At 38.3% G+C, this 16,596-nt stretch overlaps 1 protein-coding gene and 1 pseudogene across 1 annotated transcript; both read right to left on the reverse strand.

Annotated features, from left to right (window-relative positions):
- Positions 1–5,715: 5,715 nt before the first annotated feature.
- Positions 5,716–11,073, reverse strand: LOC125198038 (annotated as a pseudogene).
- Positions 11,074–14,769: 3,696 nt separating this feature from the next.
- Positions 14,770–16,596, reverse strand: LOC125214794 (lignin-forming anionic peroxidase-like). Its single transcript, XM_048115956.1, has 3 exons — positions 16,344–16,596; positions 15,672–16,023; positions 14,770–15,328 (listed from the first exon to the last, which is right to left on the reverse strand). Exons 1-3 carry the CDS (start codon positions 16,554–16,556, stop codon positions 14,943–14,945), a joined length of 951 nt encoding a protein of 316 aa, XP_047971913.1. The 5' UTR covers positions 16,557–16,596; the 3' UTR covers positions 14,770–14,942.

Genomic DNA, 16,596 nt, shown 5'->3' on the forward strand with positions numbered 1-16,596 from the left:
ACAAACATTTAAATGCATAAGAAGTAAACAAAGTCTAAGTCTTTTGCTTAGTAGACCGGTTGTGGGCGTCGTCCACTTTAAGGTAACACGGTCAGATCTATGCAATGCTTTGCAAAACAAAAAGAAGAATTTCACAACCTAGATAGGCTTTGGCTACCTATCGTGAAAGGTTGCAATGTCAGTCCGCATATTTCTAAGCCTTACTCGAAATAAGATGACATTGGTGTGGTATAGCACTGAACGGACCTAACAGCAAGACATGTCTTTATGCTATCTACTGAAAGACTAGGTCTTGATAAATTACTATTTCTTAATCTACATATGTTAGCATTGAGCATACGGTATTGATTATGCACTACTTTGACTTATCAAATGGTGCGGGTTTTTCGCAACCCAATAATCCCGATATATTGGGTAGTGGTGATTAATATCTAGCGGTGCTAGGATTGCTATTATGTTGAAACGTGCACGAGGTGAGTCTCGTTTGATAATGTCCTCAAGAGGAGCTCGAACAAAGTTTTATTATTCGGAAAACTGGCCAGTTGGAGTTTTATTACTCTATGAATAATAAATAAGTGTTTCTTGCTAAGTCCACTCTTGGAATTAATAAGATATTAATTAATTAAGTCCATAGCAGACATTAATTAATTAATGGACATTTATATCTTAAGCGCGGGAAATAAATAATAAACAACGGAAACCCGGATTACTTGTAATTTCGGATTTGGATGGGGAGAGTTTAATATTACTTCTGTAGTGGCTGCTCGTAATATTCCAATATAAGCTTGTATTAAATTGTGGGTTCAATTTAATTAGTAAAAAGCTAATTGGGGGAGCCCATATCCAAAACCTTCCATAGATCCCTGTCTGGGCCCAAAAGGAACTTAATATAAATAGGAGAATAAAGGAGACAGAAATAATCACAATTTTCATACTTGTAATTTTCGAAATTTTCGCCCCCCCAGCTGAAGGAGATTTCGATTTCTACTCCTTTTCCCAAAAGGATTTCTTCTTGTCTTCTTTATTCGAGTCCTAGTATTTTGATAAGATCAGCCCACCCTGATATCGAGATACGGTTCGGGAACCAGAGAAAAGATCCATGGTCTAGTATTGAAGATCATCACGTGGAGAAGGCGCGAGCAATCAACGATTCTTTGGAGAATCAAATCGGTAACTCTAAACCGTAGAAATCATGTTTAGGATTTACTTTCTATGAGCATGAATTATTTGCGTTCTAGCATGCAATTATCTGTTTAACATGTGAATTGATTAATCGCATAATCGGTCAAATAGATCCTACGTCTGATTTATTTGTTTTGTACAAGTCTTCCGCTGTGCAAGGGGAACCAAACCCCATCAATGATTGGATTATCATGGGACTTTTAATATTGATGTAGCTAAGAAGAAGCCCATGGATGTGTAAAACCTTCACTCCATGGATGTGATTAACCCCTGGTCCAAGAGTATCTTGAGACTGAACTTATGCAGGAACAACTCGATAGCTCAGACATGAGTAACTCCATCAAAAGAGAAGTGGCAGGTTGGTGTGAAGCAGGGAAGACTCAAGGATTGACTGATGAGGAGATCACAGAAGCGATAATGGAATTCTGCAGGAATCCGGGATCTGCTAGGTCAAGAAGAATATGGAGAAGAACCCATTGCCCATTGAAGTACACCCACCTAAGAAGGAACTAAAGACGCTCACTCCAGGCTCGAAATATTCCTATCTAGAAAGGAGGAAACCCTTCCCACGATAATCAATAGCAAACTGACTCAGAGGCGATGAGTTGTTGGAAGTGCTGGGGAGGAACAAGAAGGCAATTGGGTGGACTTTATCTGATATGGTACGGATCAGCCCTGACCTCTCCATGCATCACATACGCTTGGAGGAAGGTGCTAAATCTCACATAGGTCCACAAAGTAAACTATACCTGAATATGCAAGAGGAAGTGTTAAAAGAAGTGTTTAAGCTTATTTCCCTAGGAATCATATACTTCATTCCAGATAGTGAGTGATTAAGCCCAGTATGGTTCCGAAGAAGTCAGGGATTCAAGTGGTAACCAACGACAAGAATGAACTAGTGCCTACAAGGTTGGTGACTGGATGGCGTATGTGTATAGATTACAAGAAGCTCAATGCCGCCACCCACAAGGATCACTTTCCTCTACTTTTCATTGAGCAGATGAGAGATTAGCCAGGAAGCAATACTTCCGCATTTCGGACGGGTATAGCGGCTACTTCCAGATCTATGTCGATCCAAACGACCAAGATAAGACCATGTTTACTTGCCCATTTAGCACGTACGCCTATAGAAGAATGCCATCTGGATTATGATTATGCAATTCCACAGGAACCATTCAAAGGTGTATGATGAGTATATTTTTAGACCTTCTAGAGGAGTGCATAAATCACCTAGATGTTGTGTCGAAAAGATGCCGAAAGAATAACTTAGTTCTTAATTTTGAGAAGTGCCACTTTATGGTCACTGAGGGCATCGTACTTGGCATGTAGTGTCAGAAATGGGCATTGAAGTTGATCAAGTGAAGGTAGAAGTGATTACTAAGCTCCCCTACCCGAATAACAAGAAGGAAATATGCGGATTACTTGGACATGCAGGTTTCTATAGGAGATTCATAAAGGATTTTGCAAAGATTGCGCAACCTTTGACAAGACTCCTTTAGAATGATGTAGAATATGAGTTTAATGATAGGTGCAAGGAAGCTTTTCAGTTCCTTAAGGATAGATTGATATCGGCTCCGATAATCCACCCGCCCAATTGGAATTATACATTCGAAGTAATGTGCAATGCGAGTGACTTGCAGTAGTGGTTGTGTTGGACTAGTAGATAGATGGGAAGAGTTATATTATCATCTATGCCTCAAAGACTCTGAACCAAGCCCAGAAGAACTATGACACCACGGAGAAAGAGATGATGGTTGTTGTTTATTCTTTCGATAAGTTCTGACCTTATCTACTTAGGTTAAGGGAAATAGTACTCACTAATCATGCAGCTATCAAGTACTTGCTAGCAAAGAAGGAATCTAACTCCAGACTGATCCGATGAGTGCTACTTCTTCAAGAGTTTGACTAGGAAGTTTGAGATAAGAAATGAACCGAGAATAGAGTTGCTAATCATCTGAATAAAATCATTCAGGGGATAACGAGGAAGCCATCCCAGATGCTTTCTTAGAGGAAAATCCGTACTGCATGGGAGCGCCTGTCAGACCGGTCAAATGGGCGAAGGTCTTAGCGCTCTGGTCCAGAGGAAACGGAAAAAAGGGAAAGGTAAAATGAATGTAGAGCCTTGGTATGCCGATCTAGCTAATTACTTAGTTACTGGAGAGCTACCTTCAACCCCAGAAGTAACTCGAGCTCTAAAAATGAAAATCAAGAGTGAGGCCAAATACTACTTTTGGGATGACCCCTATCTGTGGAGAAAGGGCACAGATCAGGTCATTCGAAGGTGCATACCTGATTGGGAACAAGAGGATGTTCTAATTCATTGTCATTCTTTAGCTTATGGAGGGCATTTTGGCCCCAAGAAGATAGCGAGGAAAGTGCTAGATAGTGGATTCTACTGGCCCCCAGTTTGCACAGGGATGCATACGAATTCTGTTGGAGCTATAAGAGATGTCAGCTAACTGGGGGGATATCAGTGAGGGATGAGATGTCTCAAATACCGATAATTGTGTGTGAAATTTTCCTTGTGTGGGGTATGGACTTTATGGGACCCTTTCCATCATCTTTTGGAAATACCTACATATTGATGGTTGTGGATTATGTGTAAAAATCGATTGAGGCAAAGGCTACGAGCTCATGCGAATCCAAGGAGGTTGCAAAATTCTTAAAAGCCAATATATTCAACCGCTATGGGATTCCCATGGCAATCATTTCTGACTAGGGCACACATTTTTGTAACCGGACCATTGAAGCCTTGATTAGGAAATATGGAGTCCACCACATGCTATCTAGGATTGACGCCCCTAGTGTATGTAATCTATGTTTGTACCGTATGGCAAAACATAGGAGAATATGGAGCAGTGGTTTAGTGAATTATACCACTTGCATGGCATAATCCTGTAAACGATGCTACATACTCACCACCTCTATCACTTCGAACATACTTAATTTGACAATAAAGTTGATTTTCAGTTTCATTTTTTAAGTCTTTAAATGCTTCAATTGTCTCATCTTTACTTCTTAATAAGTAAATGTGACAATACCTTGTGCAATCATCTATAAACATGATGAAATATTTTTTACCACCTCTTGTTGGCACAAATTTCAAATCCACATACATCTCGTCTGTATGGATCAACTCAAGAGATTTTGTGCTTCGCTCTACCGAATGGAACGACAGCTTAGCCATTTTGGCTTCAACACACACTTCACATCTTTCTTCTGAGTTAAACGTATCTACTCTTAGTAAATTAAGATTTACTAATCTTTTTATAACATTTAGAATTACATGTCCCAATCTATTATGCCATAAACCAGAGCTCTCAAGCAAATAAGAGGATGTGTCTTCTTCCTTATTGCTTATTCATTTTCCACAGTGAATGACAGTAACATTCAGCTCAAAAAGTCCATTCACTACATGGCATTCACCTATGAACTTCCATGTTTGTTCAATATAACCTTTTCACACTCAAATTCTACTGAAAATCCATTATTTACTAGAAGTGAGCCACCAAATTATTTCGGATGTCTGGGACATGCAGCACATCCTTAGGGGTAAGAACCTTTCCAAATCCTAATTTTAGGAACACATTACCCACACCAACGACCTTAGAAGAGGCTTGGTTTCCCATGCGTACTTTTCTACTACTTCCAACAGATTTGTAAGTAGAATAAACACTTCTCTCGGAGCACACATGACATGTGGCACCCGTATCAACAAATCATTCATTAGAATTATTACCATGGTTCACATCGGAGACCATTGCAACCACCTCGTGATCTTTGTTGTTTATAACAACACGTTCAAATAATTTGCAAAATATTGTCTCCAGCAATAAGTACACAATTATACTGAACCATATGTGCACTGGTATATTCAACAACCATGCATCTCAATTGCTACTACCAAGTCTAAATCGGTCTTGCTTGTCAAATGACAAACGATAAATACAATTCTCAAGGAATAGATCTCAAGGAATTAACCATTTCGTAGCCCATGAACATTGCGACTGCCACTTACTTCATTCCAGCTTTGGATTTCATGTTTCCTCCAACTTTGATTGATTTAATCCTGTCTTAGAAGAATACAATAATTTGTCTTGTGATTGTTAGAAATAATGGGACAAAATTCTCAAGTCGTGTAGATTCGGTACTCTAACTAATACAATCGAAAGGAAAATAACAACAATAAATGGAATGAAACATTACAACGGAAATAATAAAACAAACCAACAATAAGTTGATCGAAGGAAGCTCTCTTTCCGCAAGACAAATTACGCACCGGCTAGTGCTCACGGAATGGCATATTGTCCTCAAAGATAAAAAGACTTCTTCCTAGCGTGTTGAAGCACCTCAAACCAGCTAGGCACCAGCGAACTTGATAGAGTTCCGAGAATCGAGCTAGACAATGCTCTTAGAATGCACACTATGATGTAGAAAGCTTGAGAGAATAGAAGATGATATGCTGATGTATTTCTCATCTCTCAAACCCACCTATTTATAGGATTGGAGAGGACCACTTCAAAAGTCTTGGCATTAAAGATCCTCATAAACCACTTGGAGGCTACCATAAGTTGAAAAGCCAAAAGAATTAAAAAGATCCTTGTCGATGCACTCATTGTCATTGCCGTAGATCCTGTCCCGGAGTGTCATGCATCGTGCCTGCCCAATCGTACGAGACCCTGCCAAAAATTTCCATAAATTAAATGTTGAAATTAAAAATATCAAAACCCTAGTTTTTTACCTGACAAAGCAAGCATATCGCTTTCGTTTAAGTTTTTTTAGCAAATTTGGAAATGAGGGCTTGGAGACAATCGGTGACGCAAGGAAGATCGTTTTCAGCAAGCGCTCTGGTGGCGGTGAAGGAGGAATCCCTCCTCCCTAGCTTCACTGTCCACGACAACCCTCCAACAGCCACCGTTGCATCACGCGCAGCCACAACCTGCACGTCCGCGCACGACACCACACCGGGGCATATCGCCTCCACCGCCTGCTGAGCGGCTTCCACCACTTCGAACCCTCTAACAGAATTGGCATTCTGCATTGCAGCTCTTTCTCCGCTGTCATCTTCCAATAGGAGTTGTTGGAAATATAAATTGAAGTGTCCCATGTATGTTGGGAAGAGAATTTTTGGAGTCTCAACTTGTTGGGAAGAGAATAACATTTATATTGTGGAGTTCCAATAAGTATAGTTTCTAGGTATATTTATATCTAGAGTTCTATAAATACCTATGTACTATGTATCAACTATAACAATTCAAAATCAATCAAAATGTAGCCTTCAAGAGTTCTTGAGTTTTATTTTCCGCATTTTACTTTTCAACATGGTATCAGAGCAGGTTCGATCCCTTGCATAGATCAATCTGTCTCTATAGCAACAAAAAAAAAATCTGCAACTTTGAGGTGCCAGATCTGTGTTTGTTTATGGCTGGAATTGTCTTCTTTTGGTCGAGAAAAATCAAAACTTTCAAATCACCCTAAAACAAATCCCATTATCTCAAACTATCGAGATTTCACGGGAGAACGGCCGAGGAACTACGTCGTCAATAAGAAGTGAGCATCCGACGTCTGCACAATGACGGCGTCGAGGGTGAGCAAGAGCAGGCCGCCCAGAAATTAAACTTTGTGGTCATCGTCAACGGTGAAGAGCCGGAGACGTGGGAGCACAATGGTCGGCGAAGCACCGACTGGTGATCGAGCAGGTGCCTAAATCTTGAGTGGCGGCAGCTCGATGTCGTCGGAGGAAAAAAAAATGAAGAGGCAGAAACTTTTTTCTCAATCATTGGGGTTTGAGCAAAGTAGAGCTACAATTTCCACCCATGAACCAAAAGTCAAACCAAACCTTTAGTTCTAAAATGAAGAGAGAGTGATGGTCAGTAAACTGTGGAGAAATTGAGGAACTGTCCGGCAAGAGGGGGAGAAGAATTACACTGCCGGGCAATTCCAAAATTGACAGGTCAGTAGTGAGGAGCCGAGAAGTCTAATATGACCGAAAAGAATGGCTGACAGTAGAAGCAGCAGCAACACCACAAAGGCTTCTAGAGAAGCGATGGTCGGCGTAAGAAGCTGACATCGGAAAAATGAGAAGAAGAAATGATGTGAATCTGGGAAGTGCCAAACCAATAGAACAAACGAAGGCATCCAATGAACCACACCGGAGCTGGGGTCCATTTCAAACATCAATATACCTATCAATATGGTGTCCAAATTCTCTTATAAGACCATCATTGTCTTCATCGTCAAAAGAGCTTCCCGTGAGTACCTTACACGCCTCAATCGGAGCCCGGATGAGGAAGTTATAGTTGTTTTACGAAAGTCGCGCAGTCCAACAAGCAAAACGCCTGACCACAAAGAAAATGCCCGGGCAAGGCCCCAAAACGCCCGGGCCGGGCGTTTTTGTCCGAAAATGTCAATTTTCAAGATTTTAAAGATTATTTTCCCTATTACTTTTGTTTTAGTATAAATACTCTTTTGTAGGGTTTCATTCTCAGCTTTTGAATATTTGTAAGAGACAATTTCTCCATATTTGAGAGCTCACCTTCTTCATCTTTTGAAGACTTATCAAATTCCTTCGGGTTGCATTCGATCTTTTGCCGGGCTAAGGTTGATTGTAAAGGTATGCTTGCTAGTTCTTGTGTTGCTAGTTTGTGGAGCCATTAGGTGTTTGTATGTGAAAGTGCCTTTGGGATTATTTTCTTGTTCTTCACCTAAATCATAACACTAATCCATCCTCTATCCTTTTATCCGTTTTTCTTATTCCATTTCTTGGTTTACCTTGTTCATTTGTTGGGTTTATTTACAAGAATAAGTCCGGGGCAAATTTATGAGTCTTCAATCTATAAGATTCACATTAAGAAATGTCGAGAAGATGGCCGGCCCCATCGAGAGAGGAGAAGCTACTGTCAAAGAGGGGGCAGCCGGGAGAGGCTGCGAACTAACATTATAATTGCAGAAGCGTTTGGCCGAGGGAGAGATATCAACCACTGCCAAACGATTTATCTCAAGAATCAAGAAGAGAATCGCCAACGTCTACGCGGCACGGGGAAGAGAGATAGCATCGCCACGCAACTGCTGTGAAAAGCTGGTGGGAATGAGATGTCGGCGGGAGGACGTCAAGAACCTGCTGCCAAAAGACGCTGCTGAACGAACAAAGCCGACAAGAGAAGAAAGGCTGAGTGGGGGAGGAAAGTCCCAACCGGAATATTCATTGAGATGAGAGAAGATGAAAGGCAAGTGGCCAACCCCGAGCAGCCACGCCCGAAGAAGAAGGTTAACTACACAGGGCCGAAAAGAAAGGCTAACTGCAGAGAGCCGAGAAGAACTGTTGCCGGTAGAGTCAGAGAGGCCTGTGAAGGAAGACCTGAAGGTGAAGATGTCGGACGGCCATAGTAGGTATGTTCGTTCCTGTTGACAAGGCCGAAGAGATAACAACAACAGTCAAGATAAGAATACAGAGAAGGGAGTTCACAGTTTTTCCGGCCGAGGGGGAGAGGAAGTATGCAACCGAACAACTCTCCAAACAAGGAGCTGGCCGTAAAGGCCAAAGATGATCGATGACAGAATGGCCCAATCGATGACTGATTTACCGGAGAAGAAAGTAGCAAGACAGCCGGAGAAAGACCCGCTAGGAAAGGGCGCATGAAAAAATGTTGAGAAGAGGCCGCAAGCCGCTGCAGAAGGTGAAATGAGGCGGTTGTTTGAAGTCGTCCGTATGCAAGGATGTGTAATTTGGGCCTAAGTGTTATTGGGCTCAAGAAGAAAGAAAAATGAAAAGAATGGGCTCATAAGCTTTGAGCTGCAAATTAAATTCAGTCCAAAGACTTGTTAACTCCTCGACATAAGTCTAAAATGTCTGATTGAACTCCTCGGCATGAGTAAAAACTGTCAGTCAAAAAAAAAAAAAAAAAAAAAAAAAAAAAAAAAAAAAAAAAAAAAAAAAAAAAACAAATTATTTACCAAAATATATAATTAAGCATAATAAATAAATTAATTACTGTAAGAAAGAATATTAGATGAATACCTGAACGAAGCAATCGTGGAAATGGAGGCGAATAAGGGAGGCCGCCATCCTCTGCTCGTTGGTCACGGCCTGCCTGATGGAGGCCTGGTTGTACTCAGCGCATTGGGGCATGTCTGTCGTAGAACGTCGAAGATAGTTGTGCGTCGGATGGCACGATGAAGAGTATAGCAAGTGTTGCAAAATAATGATAATAATGGTTCGATGAAATCTTCAACTTGCTTACGACTGTGTTATTGAGGTTGAGCGTAAACAAGAAGTTAGGAATAATGATTGAAGAGATTGTTAATTAGCTCAATTTATAGGGGCTTTTCTTTTGGCGGTGAATTTAAAAAATTAATGTGTTAAAGGTTAAAGTGAAGATAATAAAGTTCGACGAGAAATAAAGAGAGATTAAAATGAGCAAAGTATGAAAGAAATAAAGGTTTTTGCAAAAAAAAAAAAAAAATAACTCAACCTTGGAACCGTCCGAAAAGAAATACAAACTCAAAGACGGAATTAATGTAGTATTGCAATATTTTTCAAATGCCATCTTTTCCTTAAAACTGTTTTTCTTTGCTTTAAAAGTTCTAATTGGTCTCACCACGACTTGCCACGTTTTTTTAAATTAGAAGATTAGTAGTAAGAGCATATCTGATATTTCAAATAAATTATACGTACGTGGTTCTCAACTCATTAAGTATATTATTGGAGTTGAAAATTCTCTAGTACTCTATTCTGAATCAGTTTTTGTGTTACTAGGAATATTACTTTGTAGTTTGTACGCAACAAATTTGACATTACTAATCCATGTATAATGTCAATTAAAATATGTAATTACAAGTGTAATTTCATTTTATCATATTATCGTAAAACTACGACTTACATATGGAAAAGAAAGCTAACAGCAAATAGGGATCGTGATACAAATATTTCTGCAACTTCATTTAATATCCTTTATAATCTAGAATATCTTTTATACTATTATTTTTGTCATTTATTTTCATAAGTTGTCAGGATTATATTTGATTTAGTTTGTTCGAATTTGATTTAGCTTCTTTATTGTTGGAGAACATTATACTCCACGTATATTATAAATATGTGTGTAGTATTTCATTATGATTAAAAAGAATGAAGAAATCTGAAATATCTTTTGTATTATTTTTATTATTTATTTCCACATGTTGTTAGGACTATATTTGATTTAGTTTTCTTATTTTAGGAGATTGTTGGAATCATACTTAGTCAAAGAACTTTGACCGATAATAAATGTGACAAGACATTTAATTTTGTAAAATTAAATGCAATAGCGTTGATCTACGTTCTGAGTAGATGACACTAGTATATTCATTCTCTCAAAGCAGATTCCCGGTTAGTGAGAAAAAATGTATTAAAGTTGGTCACAATAAAGCTTAAAATGAGCTATGAGAAAAGTCAATGGATTAATTAAGTGTTAATTATCCCACATCGGGGATGATAAACCTCTTTGAATAGTTATTTAATAAGATGAATTATTACGTGTAATAATTATCGTTGACTAAGATGGGCAATAGAGGCCACACGCGTGCGCCGCCGCCCTCTTCGCCGAGGCCGTGAGCTGGGAGTTGCGCACCTGGACCTGTGACCCATGACCCGTGCACCGTGTCCCGTGGACTTGGACTTGGATCTTGACAATTACACGTTGAGTGTGGTCCGAGCCCCACCTATTCTTTTAGTCCACATCAAATTCCAGTTGTCCCTGACGCATGGCAAGTCCTAGTCCACGATGGACCCCGACGCATCGTGTGCCAAAAGGTCCACAATGAATCCTGTTGTGTACCGTGTCTAGATGCATCATGTCTTTTCAGCTCCGTAACAGCTTGTAACCCCCGACGGTCATAGTCAAGCCATAATGACATACATAATGGTTTTTGACTCCAGCAGCTCCTAATGCAGTGGACATGGCATATAAATCGGTAGTCACTGTTGGGGTATATCGCAGCGGATATTGCAAATTAAATAAATTCACAAAAGAATCTATTTAGGAGATTTTGTGGATCGATTCAATTTCATGCTTGAACATGTAGAGACATATTATTGCGCAATTAATCACATAATTTATAATTAAATTATGATGTTGAATACTTACAATTATGATTCTCCAAAGAATCGAAGTGGCTCGCTACTTCTCCACGTATAGATCTTGAAGCTTGAATAAGATTGCAAGACCAAGGATCTTCTAATCTATGACCCTTAATTCTATAGATCTAAATTCCTTGTGGGAGGAATCTTTTAGAAATTATAAGGATCTTGAAGGAGAAGACAAGAAAGCCAAAAACACACAAAAGGGGAATTTTCCAAAACCCCTATGGGAGAGAGGGGGCCGAAAATTCTAGAGTGTGGAGGCTAGGGTTTTTGTTGTGTATTTGTCTCCTCTCCTTACATTCTTATTTATAGAGTTTATGATGGGCTAGGTTAGGAGTCTATGGGGCTTGGATTGGGCCCTCCCCAATTGGACCTTCTTTACTATTTAAATTATAACCCGTAATTCAATATAAGGCCAATGGAATATTTCTTGTCCCACTATCGAAGAAATACTAACCGCTCATCCAATCTGTGATTACAAGCAATCCGGGTTAACCTTTTTATTATTTCTCGTGTCTAAGACTTTCTATATCCATTGATTAATTTGTAGTCTGCTATAGACTTTAAATTAATTAACATCTTTTTATTTCCAAGAGTTTGTCTAGTACGAGATGTATATTAATTCAATGAAGAAGATTTAGACTGATTTTACTTTCCCGCATTTTAATCATATAATTAAATATATAATTAAATATATAATAAATACAGTCAATACTCATTAAAGTAAAATACACAGTATGAAGAAAACATTTATTATTCTCATTAAATAAGGAGAGTTTACAATATACAAGCAATTTATCAAATTCATAATAAACTCAAAAAATACTTTTTAGTATCTATGTTCCAACAGTCACTCCATGCATTGCTCACAATATTGCATACCAAGCATAGCATTGCATTGCATAGCTCTTTCATTCTCTCTGCATAGTCTTTCGTCGAAACACTGCCCTTGCCATCATCCTGTTCAGCGGAGCTTGTTTTGTCTACGGTGCTGCAACGAACAAGATGAAGTTGTTTTATCTTTAAGGACGATACGCCAATCCGAGAGCACTAGCGGGCCTATCATCTTTCGGAAAGAGGACTCCTCGACTCAGCTTACATCTTTAAAGTTTACAGTTTCGATTTTTGAATTTTCAATTCAGTTTATTTTCGTGTAATCTCTTATTCTTCATTAGGTCGTATTACGCACATTTAGTGTATCTTTGTATCACAGTAATTTCACAACAGAAAATAGTATTTGGTTGACAGGTAACATAGTATCGTTGGAAGCACAATTTGATTTATATGATTAAACTTGTTGTATGATTTGATAGAATTGTTGGGGGATACTATCAAAATTTATATATTGGTTGATATCAGATTGAGAAATATAATATGAATACATGTTGTACACTTGTACTACGTTCCAAGTACTAAAGTTATTACTTTGCGGGGGTGGCGATATAGATTAAAGTTTTAGAAAGTATTCTAGAATTCGTTTACACTACGAGATTTTAAAGCTCATCCCTTCTTCTCTCTTTGGAAGAGTAATGTAGCGAGGTACGCTTGTTGGGCAACTGCGCATATCAATTCACTATTTAAGTTAGAGCGGTTTACGTAGCATGTTTAGTTAAGGATCTTTTATATATATAATTGAAAGGTATTTGTTATAGCAGGTTGCTAATTATGTAATACTTCAATTGTTATGTTTTAAGGAAAGAAAATACTAGTAATAAATGGTATATAAACATGTACTCCCTCCGTCCCAAGGAATATGACCCATTTCTTGGGTGGCATGGGAATTTATGCAACTTTATTTTATATGTGAGAGTAAGAGAAAGGGAATAAAGTAGAGAAAAATGTGTTTTCATTTTTAATAATAGGTCATTTTAGTTGAGACAAACCAAAATAGGAAAGTGAGTCATCTTTAATGGGACGGAGAGAGTACTTCATAAGAGATTAAGCACATTAAAGTGTGACTCCACTTATTCAATTTAATTAATTGAACAAGGGGTGTTACATTTGGGACGGGGGAGTATAATATGTAAATTAGAGAATCAACATTTTGATAGCAAAATGGTGTGCAAATTGCAGAATATACAAATAATATAACAACCAAGGGCGCATATCACCCGACCCGGTCCTTTGCATTTTGTCTCGTTGTCCACTTCAAATCATGTGCATATACACAAATAACTGTTAGTTACCCACATTTTGAATGGGCATGGAGCCGACCCGGTCCATTGCAACCTGTCATCGATTTTTAATGCTAATATTAGTATGAGTTATTTTAATTAAGTTGTACATTAGTGGAGTACAATATTTTTCTTCATACTAAAGCCATGTTGATTTTAATAATATCAGAATTTAATCTAAATATTGAGCTCTATGATTTAAACAATATTTTGCATTACTTCTTTTTGCAAATTCAATAATTAGTGTTACATATACGGAATATATTTCATCCAAAATATTTTATATTCCCCCGTCCCTAATAAATAGATAACATTTGAAATGGTACGGGTTTTAATGCATAATTGGTGAAGTAATAGAGTCATGGAGACATAGAAAAAAAAGTAATTGAAAGATTGTTAGTGGAGAATGGGTATTACTTGATTAGAAAGAAAAAAAAATTCCTTAAATAAAATTAATCTGTTTTTAAGAAATATCCAAATTAGCAAATATGATCTATTTTTAATAGAGAGAGTATTTTATAATAGTACATATTTCACAAAGCTCAGTTGTATTGGTAGCTTAATTTTCTAGAGTTCCGATTTAATGGAAAGAATATTCTTTTATTCAAAGGAAGACTCACCATGATTATCTAATACAATCATCCTCCGTTATTAAATATGTCATATTATACAATCTACCTCCTTAGTTAAATATTTTATATTTCTATTTTAGACCATTACTCATTAAATATTTTATTTCATTTTTAATAATTTAGTAAGTACTTCATAAAACATCTGTTTTTATTATAAAATTAATATTTTATATAAAAATAAATATAAAAATTCATTAACTTTTTACCATCTATTTTCATGCACGTTTTTAATAAGATGTGATAAACCAAAATAGACATTTATTTATAGAATCAGAACATAGGGACGTGTTAAAATGACAACCCCTCTTAAAATAACATCATACCACCATTTCTAGCCAATCATTTGTACGCGTGGACGAATAATCAGCTGTCATGTGGCAATCATAAAAAATTCGCAAGAGTAAATTTACGCGGACTGCAACATCCAATACTCTAGACTGCAATATCAAGTACTCTAGACTGCAAGGTGACGCGGCCTGCAATATCCAATACGCTGGACTGCAATATCCAATACGCTAGACTGCAATCTATAGATTGCAGTCTAGCATTTATACTATTGCAGTCTAGCATATATAATATTGCAGTCTAGCGTGGTATCATAGTGTCACTTTAAAAATGTTGTCATTTTAACGCACCCCATTAATAATCAATTTGAGTCGGTATATAAAAGAAGGAAAAAATTAGATTTACTTCTTTTTTAGTACTCCATTTGACAATCTATTATTGAAACCATGATAAACACTTGATAGAAGCAACCACACTGAATTACATGATCACATCACATTCTTCGAAAACGACACATTGATTTATTTAAAATCTAGTAGTATCGATCTTATCTTAATTAGCAGAACCACATGTCTTTCTAATTATCCCATTTCCGCCGGTTAAGGGTTCGATATCTCCCATTTTGATCATGGAGGCGCCGAAATCCGATTGGAAACTCCTCGGATTGTTGATGTATCCCTGCACAATGCTGTCGCTCGATCCGCCGCTGAAGAGAACTTGATCTGATGCCAGCAGCCCTTTCAGCTGAACCAAATTCCTGAAATAATTGTTGTCGAACGAATTCGGCGTCACCAGATCCAGAGGCGCCAGATTGTTATTGCCGCCGGTCTGAGGACACCCCCGCTGCCGCGTGCTTGCGAATCCGGGGTCGATGCTGGTGTTGCTGTAGATCCTGGCCCGGAAAGTCGCACATCGAGCTTGGCCGATTGTGTGTGATCCTGCAGAATTGTTTGCATTTTAACGCACTCTTATATATATTTATCATGGTAATAAATAATCCATTCGTCTGGTAACACTATCCCACTTTTGACTTAGCTTGGATTTTAAAAGATCTTTTGACTTTGTAAAAAGAAGGTGAGTAAAAAAATTAATGGAATATAAGTTTTATTTTTATATATTAGTTAATTATGATAAAATGTAGCAAATTGATTGAGTTAATGAAATGTGAGTGTATTTTTTTAAAAATATTGAAAGTGAAATAAAAAATTTATAGTTGAACGGACAAAAAAAATGAAATATTTAATACCAGCAGAGAGAGGGATTAATGATTAGTACAAATACCTGACAAAGCAACCATATCTCTTTCGTTTAAGTTTTTTCTTGCAAAGTTGGAAATGAGGGTTTGAAGAGAATCGCTGCCGCGAGGAAGATCGGTTTCAGCTTGTGTTCTGGAGGCGAAGGTGGTGGAATCCCTCCTCCCTAGCTTCACGGTCCATGATTGCCCTCCAACAGCCACCGTTGCATCACGCGCCGCCACTGTCAGCACGTCCGCGCAAGACACCACGCCGGGGCATATCGCCTCCACCGCCTGCTTCGCGGCTTCCACCACTTCGAACCCTCTAACAGAGTTGTTATTCTGCAATGCTACTCTTTCTCCCGTGTTATCATCCAATAGGATTGAGCCATCACATCCCTAATAACAATGACAGGTTAACTATACATATAAAGTTGAGGGCCCTTATCAATATTATTTTCTGTGTCCATCACTGCACATAACGATATACTCCTTTCATCCCACTCTAAGTTGATCATGTCTAATTCGGCACACAATTGTATGTAGTGTTGTTTTATGAGTTTAGTGGTGAAAATAAAGTAAGAGAGTGGTGTTTCTAGATACTATATCTAGAAATGTGTCATTTAGAGTTGGACATCCCAAAAAGGAAAATGTGTCACTTAGAGTGGGATGGAGGGGGTACTACTAACATATGATCGTGAAAGTGAGAGAATGTTAACCTGAACGAAGCAGTCGTGGAAGTGGAGGCGGACGAGGGACGCGGCCATCCTCCGCTCCCTTGACACGGCCTGCCGGATGGAGGTCCGGATTGTACTCAGCGCATTGGAGCATGTACTATCGTAGAATGTTGAAGATAGTTGTGCCTCACATGGTACGTTAGCAATCAAGGCTATAACAAGTGTAACAACATAATAATAATTGGATGAAATCATCGTGTTAATAAAGTAGACAATTTAGTATTTGGATTGATGA

This window comes from Salvia hispanica, chromosome 1 (assembly GCF_023119035.1).
Source record: "Salvia hispanica cultivar TCC Black 2014 chromosome 1, UniMelb_Shisp_WGS_1.0, whole genome shotgun sequence".
Taxonomy (NCBI): domain Eukaryota; kingdom Viridiplantae; phylum Streptophyta; class Magnoliopsida; order Lamiales; family Lamiaceae; genus Salvia; species Salvia hispanica.

Excerpts from the sequence above, each read along its gene's own strand:
- LOC125214794 (XM_048115956.1), bottom strand. The coding sequence starts at position 16,556 with ATGATTTCATCCAATTATTATTATGTTGTTACACTTGTTATAGCCTTG. Across the intron at positions 16,024-16,343 it reads TCCACGACTGCTTCGTTCAG|GGATGTGATGGCTCAATCCT; the intron begins GTTAACATTCTC and ends CATTGTTATTAG. Across the intron at positions 15,329-15,671 it reads AGATATGGTTGCTTTGTCAG|GATCACACACAATCGGCCAA; the intron begins GTATTTGTACTA and ends ACAATTCTGCAG.